This window comes from Vigna angularis, chromosome 2 (assembly GCF_016808095.1).
Source record: "Vigna angularis cultivar LongXiaoDou No.4 chromosome 2, ASM1680809v1, whole genome shotgun sequence".
NCBI lineage: Eukaryota > Viridiplantae > Streptophyta > Magnoliopsida > Fabales > Fabaceae > Vigna > Vigna angularis.
Window position 1 is genome coordinate 22708089 of NC_068971.1, and position 8332 is coordinate 22716420.

The 8332-nt window shown below is 35.6% G+C and overlaps 1 protein-coding gene across 7 annotated transcripts in view; it reads left to right on the plus strand.

Moving 5' to 3' along the window:
• The window catches only part of LOC108328700 (chromatin modification-related protein EAF1 B), a 28176-nt gene extending 21782 nt beyond the window's left edge, over positions 1–6394 (plus strand). For 6 of the 7 annotated variants that reach the window (XM_052873800.1, XM_052873799.1, XM_052873802.1 and 3 more), the window contains exons 21-23: positions 2–386; positions 650–2423; positions 6008–6394. In XM_052873800.1, the coding sequence (XP_052729760.1) occupies positions 2–386; positions 650–2341 (2077 nt within the window). In that variant the 3' untranslated portion in view covers positions 2342–2423; positions 6008–6394. Of the gene's footprint in view, position 1; positions 387–649; positions 2430–6007 lie in introns of all 7 variants that reach the window. The other variant, XM_052873801.1, reaches the window with a different exon arrangement.
• The last annotated feature ends 1938 nt before the right edge of the window (positions 6395–8332 follow it).

Sequence of the window (8332 nt, forward strand, 5' to 3'; positions counted from 1 at the left end):
GGGATAGTAGATTCGGAGTTTCACGAACTCCACCTTTATCAGTTGATGAACAGCAGAGAATGCAACAATATAATCAGATGTTGTCTAGTAGAAGCATGCAGCAATCTACCATTTCCGTGCCTGGGTCTCTTTCAGGAAGTGATCGAGGTGGTGGGAGAATATTGCCTGGCAGTAATGGTATGGGCATGATGAGTGGGATCAACAGAAGCATGACAATGACTAGGCCAGGGTTTCCAGGAATTCCATCATCATCTATGCTTAGTTCTGGGGGCATGCTTTCTTCTAGTATGGTGGGGATGCCAAGCCCTGTAAATATTCACTCTGGAGTTGGTGCTGGACAAAGCAACTCAATGCTGAGACCACGGGAGACTGTACACATGATGAGGGTGAGAAGTGTTCATATTCTCTCTTAGAATTTAATTTGGGTTCTATGGATAACAGTTAACATTTAGAAGTTGGAATTTCTTGTGGCATTATCCATCCAACTAGTATACTAGCTTTTTAACGTTGTTTCTAATAGCTTCTATTGACTTGGCAATTTTCAGCAAGTTGGTTCTATTTTGAATGATTTCGCCTTGTGCATCAGTCAACATTGTTTTTGTGATCCTATTTTATTCTGACTAATAATATTTCTTCCGATTTTCTTTAGCCTGGCCATAATCAAGAACACCAAAGACAAACCATGGTTCCAGAACTTCCTACGATGCAGGTTACACAAGGAAACAGTCAAGGCATTCCTGCTTTTAGTGGGATGAGTTCTGCCTTTAATAATCAGACAACTCTACCATCAGTTCAGTCTTATGCAGGGCATGCCCAGCAGTCACATCAATTATCTCAGCAACAGTCCCATCTCAGCAATCCCCGTCCCCTTCAAGGTTCAAATCATGCTACTAATCCACAACAGGCCTACGCCATCCGATTGGCAAAGGAAAGACACTTGCAGCAACATCAGCGATATCTGCAGCACCAACAGCAGCAGCTTGCTGCGTCGAGTGCCTTGATTCAACATGGTCAGACGCAGTCCCAACTTCCTATACCATCCCCTGTGCAAAATAATTCCCAGGCACAACCTCAAAATTCATCGCAGCAAGTATCTCTTTCGCCTGTAACACCAACATCCCCTTTGACTCCCATTTCTTCTCAGCAACAACAGCAGAAACATCACCTACCACATGGTTTCAGCAGGAATCCTGGTGCTAGTGCATTGACTAACCAAGCAGCAAAACAACGGCAGCGGCAACCACAGCAGCGGCAGTATCCACAGCCAGGTCGGCAGCATCCTAATCAGCCACAGCATGCACAGGCTCAACAGCAGGCAAAACTTCTGAAAGGACTAGGAAGGGGAAACATGGTGGTCCATCAGAACAACTCTGTTGATTCTTCTCATCTAAATGGGTTATCTGTACCTCCAGGAAGCCAAACTGTTGAGAAAGGGGACCAAATCATGTCCATGATGCAAGGTCAAAACTTATATCCTGGATCTGGTAATCCAAATCAACCACCCAAGCCGGTAGTTCCTTCTCATTCTTCAAATCATTCCCAGTTGCAGCAAAAGCTACATTCTGGACCAACAAACACTTCTTTGAAACAACTTCAGCCAGTGGTATCTCCATCTGATAATAGCATTCCAGGAAATGTTTTATCAGTTACTGCTGGCCATATGGCATCATCTCCACAGACAGCTGTTGCTTCTAACCATCATCAACTGCCACTGCAATCCCAGCCACAGTGTAAGCAAAGTAACCAAACTCAATCAAATGTTCAAAGAATCTTACAACAAAACTGTCAGGTGCATTCTGAGTTGTCAAACTTGTCTCAATCTGATTCACCTAAAGTTGATCAACATCCTGCAAACAGTGCTTCCCAAGTTGGGACAAACACTGCAATGTCTCCAGGTTGTATGGATGCAGCTAATGTAACTGTTCCTGCTGCATCTTCTCAGTGGAAAACGTCAGAATCACCATTTGATTCCAGTGTGGCCAATCCAGTTACTCAAGTGAGCTCTCTAGGCAGTACAACACATGTTGGAAATGAGAAACCGACTATTAATCAAGGGATGGGACCACAGCAATTACCAACTAGCGTACCTTCTCATACACATAATTCTGGAGGGCAGTGGCAGCAGCAGTCAATGACTCTCCAACAACAAACTTTACCACAGCCTATCCCAACTCAACAGTCATATCAGTCTCCAGAACATCAGCAGCAACAGGAGCAGGAGCAGGAGCAGCATTCTCCAAAAGATGTAGCTTTGCAACATCAACCTCAGCAACAAGTGAAACATATGCAACAGGGACAGAGCAGTTTGCTTATCCGGCCACCCAATTCTAAGGTGGAATGATGATGTTTAACTGATGGAGCAGCTGAGTGTGCTTGGTTCTGTCTGGATTGGAGTCTTATACCCTTTTACTACCGTTGTACAGGTACAGGTATTTTTATGTTCTATGCCCTTGTGTTATGAAAATTTAGTGACTACTGAAATACATATTTTACTGAATCCTGTTTGTGGAGGATGGCCTAAAATTGATAACTTTTCATGGTAGGAATATGTAAAATTGTAGCTTGAAAATTTATTTATTGAAAGTTTGTGAAGAGTTTTCCCTCATGGTAATCTTGGTATATGATTATCCACTTGGACAACAGTGACATTGTGACAGAAACCTGGAATTTTAAAAATAGGAGATATATCCCCTGAATATAGCTACAAACTTGAATGCATTTATAGGGTTTGCACCTCCCTACTTCAGAGACTGCAATCCAACTTAGTAATTGTTACTAATTGATGGAGTTGTCAACACATTCTTCTCAATAATACATATATAATTTAGATATATTTTATTATAAAAGATCTGCACCTCATAGACTTGAACATTTTGGCCAATTGTTCAGTAGAGTTGACAAAATTTGGTAATGTCTCCAGATTTCAACTTTTCTCTCATGAAATGATAATCTATCTCATTTTGTTTGGTCTTCTCATGAAAGACATTATCGAAGGCAATGTGTAATGCTGCTTGGTTGTCACATGTAAGGTGCAGTTGGGAATTTTCTTCAAATTTAATCCCTTAGAGGAGTTGCTATAGCCAATTGAGCTCACAAGTGACTACGGTCATTAACTTGTATTTTGCTTTTGCATTTGGTCTTGGTACTGTTCTGCAATATTAAATTACATCCAACAACGAAACAACAACCTATCGTGGAGAATCTATCACTCTGGTGACCTTCCCAATTAGCGATGGAATACCCAACAAAGGTTTTTCTTTTCTTTTTTAATAAGGCCTTTTCTAGGAGCATTCTTAATATACTTTAGGATTTGTACTGCTATTTCACAAGGATCTTGACTAGGAGGGTTACAAAATTGACTTACTATGCTCAATTGTCTAACTCTTTGGCCTCTTCTGTCTTCCTTTCTAACCTCATTTCGTTGTTTTGATGTACTTTGGTGTTGGGACACATTCTCCCTTTCAAGGTCTTAGGGTTCCTCTTCTCTCTTCTCAAGTTTGGTTGTTGTTCTTCATCTTTGAGATGGCTTCAATAGGCTCTGCTCCTATTATTTCTGCTACTGCTACCATTACAAGTGCAAGATTCAATTAGAAAAATTATTGGCCTTGGTTTGCCTATGTGGAGTTGTGGTTTCTTGGTCAAGGATATCACAACCATTTAGAATCTAAAGTCAGCTCTATTCTTGATTCAAATAGATTTGAGTGGCTAAAGATTGACTTCCAACCATGTGCTGTTTTATGGTAGTTAGCTGACCCTGATGTTTTTAGAAATGCTTAGATCCTTCAAAATAAATTTCTCTCTTTGGAAGAATGTGCAAGACATTTTTTGGTAATGATATTTAGCCTATCTTTGATGCAACTCAGAGTATCTTCTCCCAAAAAGACTAAGCATGATATGGTGTCACGTGACAAAGGTTAGGGTTGTAGAAGTTAAGATTTATAGTGGTGAACTCACTAGAGGATCTCAACAAGAAACTTGATAGATATTATATGGTCTTGATATTGAGAAGCCTACATAGGATTTTGATCATGTTTGTGAGTAGATACTAGCCAGTGGTCAAATATCTTCTATGGATGTTTTAATCACTAGACTCATCCATGTGCCTAACTTAATGAACGATGGCAATCAAATTGAAGTTATTGAAACTTTTGCTATGACAATACCTAGTGAAGGAGGAGGAAGTTGGAACATGAGGACCTTGTGTTAGGAGTGGTTGTCCTCAACGCTCATATAAGAGAATGGGTCATCTATGAATACGAATACTGACATGAACATTGGACACGAGACAAACACGAACACTTCGACATGTGTTGTCTCCACAATTCTCATACTATAAGAGAATGGGTCATCTCTGAGCACGAATACTGACATGATCATTGGACACGACACAAATGCTTTGTCACGTGTTTTCTCTAAAATGTAGGATACAAGGACACATATCTATATATTAGATCATTATGAATTATTTAATTTAACAACCGATACTTAAATACTCAAAAGTCTATGTAGTGCGGATACTAACATGAATAATAGACACATAGACAAGGACACTTTCGCATCCGTAGTCTCCAAAATATAGAACATAGGGACACAAATCTATATATTAAAGCATTATGAATTATTTAATTTAATAACCAATATTTGTATACTCAAACTTATCTATAAACACGGTTAGTCAAATTTAATAGTCTAAACATATTGTTATGCAAACAAAAAAGAATCTAATCCATATATCTATTATCCAAAAAGTGAAAGTAGTAATATAAGATTTGCTCCTTATATCCGTAAGCATAGTAGAAACTTGTGCAATAAGTTTACAAGTTTATGGGCTTTTAAAAAATCATTGTATTTATCTTATCATGTCAAAATTATGTCGGAGAAAAAAAAGTCTTTCAAATTTTCCCTAGAGAAGTCACGTGCAAGATCTCCCGATTCCCATGCATGCAAATCATTCCAAAATTAACTAAAGAAAATGGAAAAAGAGCAACTTACTTAGAAAGAACTTCTGATTTGACAAACTTGCTCTCTTCTCCATCTGGATTCCTATGATAGCTCTAATATACAGAAGAATGAGTAGATTTCCAGAGAGAAGTCAAAGAAGGTAAAGATAAAGTGTTTCCAGAGATATGAATTTTCTGAAATGAAGGTTGAGTAGTTAATTTTTTCTATTTCTAAGCTATATGCTTTAATAATAAAATATGCATACTTCATCTTGGGTATACCATTTTTACTCTTAAAACAATTTCTAGGTCCTTACAATTGTTAACGTAAATTGTGACTTGTTTATAATGAATTTCTTTAATTTTGGGTAATTATTTGTTTAGTATGTGAGGTATAAATATTTAGTTCATATTGTAGCAACCACCCTATTTGTGCGATTATGATGTTGTCATTTTAGGGGATGGTCCCTTTTATGTGTGACATTGTTAACTATATCCAGCTATGTATTTAATGACAATGGAATTTTTTAAATGCAAATAATAATTCTTTTTGATGTTGGAATGGTAAAACTAAATCAATGTCGGTACTGAAGTAGAGCTTTATCCGAGGTATTAATCTCTTAGGGCTGCGACCCAAGAAAATGAAAAGGGAGACCACCCCTTTCCTAAGGAAGAGCCAGCTTGTTCACTCAGGGTAGCCAATATTGATACGAATTCCCCCTCCTTCAATCACATTCACGTATTCCACTCCTCACATCTGCCTTTCACTTCCCTGCCACTACCATACCCATACATACTTGGCCCCTCGAATGACTTTTACATGTAAATAGTATTTCGTTTGACTTACATTTATGCTTAACGTGGTGATTGTGTCTCCTTTAGAATTCACTGATGAATATGTACTCTTTTGTTATATGTATTGCTTAATATCGGATTCCTATTAATTATGCATTCTTTTTTCCCTTGTGTGGATCTGACCTTCTATTTTATTTTTCTGGTGCATATTTATCTATATTTCTCATGGCAGTATGCAAAGAAGACTTCAATTTTGTTTGGTTTGTCTGCAGATGATGCTGGTCATACATGAGGGCTTTGGAATATGGAGATAGATATCCATTGTTTTCAGTAGGTCCTGTTACAAATTAGGAAAAATTGTATTGGTAGGCATCATTGCTTACTTATTCATTTCACAGGTCTTGTATATTACCGCTGTTTTTAGAGGGTATTTTTACTATTTTCTTAGGAAAGAGACGAATATAGAGGTATGTGTACAGCGTCGTCTCTTCCTTGTAACCCCCTCCCTACTTTTCGTTTTTTTTGTCTTGTTTTCTCCGCCCTTGTGCAGAGGAACTCGTTATTTTTGTTCTAGATTAGTGAATGTATTATTAGCCTGTTAGATAATTGGGATAGGAATCATTTTTATGAGTAAAGGCCAATTCAAAGTTTTGTGAATATCTGCTATTGGTGTATGCAAATATTTTGATATTACAAGTTTGTAACCAATTTTAGTTTCTGAAATTGGGCAAAAAACTGTTTGAGGAAGAACTTGATATGTTATTTTTGCATATATGTATTATTTGTTTGATGTACAACAAGCAAATTTTAGAATTTGATTCAATTCGTAGATGATTACTTAATTCCTTGTTGTAAAAGATCGTAAACTTTGATATTTATGTCTTATTTAAATTAATATTATTTCTACTGATTATTTTATTCAGTGTACTGGTATTGAGTTTGACGGTGACCAATCCTTGCCAAATTATGTTTATGTTTTTAGAAGTTTGTATTGTATATCAAGTGTCAAATTGAGCCTAAGATCATTGAAAAAAAAATTCAGAAAAGTGAATTGTGAATCACGCCCAATGAAAATTAGACAAATAATGAAACCTACTTGCATATTATACAAAATAGGCATTATGTTGCATTTATGTCTTTTCTTTTTAATTGTATAAGTCAACAACATATCTTTAATTTTGTTTTATGTGAGAATGTTTCTTGTTATTCTTGAGATTAAGAAGGTGTAGTGTGTGCTCGTTGTAATAATTTGATTGATTAATAAAATCTCTTAGACTACGTAACTTATGAATTTGATGAATCAATATAAAATCTTCCATCTTGATCTTTTGTGAACTAAATAGTCTAGTTAGAACTATACGAAAAAGTTTAAAGCTCCATTCAACACCCACTCTCCTTCTTGAGTCAGTTGTTTTTATCAGGTTCAATCTTATCTATAAAGTGATAACTAGGACACCGAAACACCTTCAACATTGAGTAGCCAACATATTCTTCTTACTACATCTCAATTGAAGTCTTGAAATGAATGTTGTGGACAGAGAATGTAACACTTCGACTATTATTTAAGTAATTTTTATTTAATTAGATATATGAGTAATTTTTATTAAATTAATAAAGTTTCTACATGAAAATATAAAACTATTTATATATTTAATATCTGTGGAGAATATTAAAACTAAGTTGTTCATCAATCAATATCTAAGGGAAGATCTTTTGAATTTTTTTAGAACAATTCTTAATGAACAAGTTGTTAGAATAATAAGGGAGGTTGAACAAAAACAAGGGGGAAGGGGGTTGAATAGGTATGGAATTAAATATTTCATTTTTAAAGCTTTTTAGTTATTCAAAACTTACTTTAAATAAACCTTAAGTTTATATTAAGTTGTAAGAGCAAATATCAGAGTATTAAACCCTTAAAAAGGATGTAAAACTTTAATTTTGCAAACAAAAATTTTATATTGACAATAACGATCCCACATCCAGTGGTTAATCACCTCAAAGAGAGTGATTACAAATTATTATCTTGAACTGATAAAGGATAAAAAAACTCCTTTTCAGAACCCACAAGAGGTGAAAGAAACCTTCTTCCATAAACCACAACAAAAGATAAATACCTTTCTTGAAAACACAGGAGATGAAGAACATTTCCCTTAATAAACCTTAAGGGATGAACCAAGCTTCAAACGTTAGTAACAGCGATACATTATTTCATAAGAGCACTCTTGGAAAAACTTAAAAGTCACTCTTTTTAAAACTAGGTTAAACCAAAGCTTACTACAAAACTATTTCACACTTTCACTTTTGTTTTTGAAACCAAAGAGCTCTACTCAATATATAGAGAAAAAAAAATCATGTTTTGAGGCAATTAAAAAAAGCCCATTTCAAAAAATGATTAGAATAATCCATTAATATTTATGATAATCGATTCGTCGAAGATAATCTGAAAGGAAATTTCTGCTGGGATAATCAATTATTTTAGAGATAATCAATTATCTCATTCCACAAAAGTTTTTTAATCGATCATTAAAAGTGATAATTGATTATCACGAAAAAATATTTTCTACTTTGGAGAATGTTTTATCAAGATTCTTAAGAAG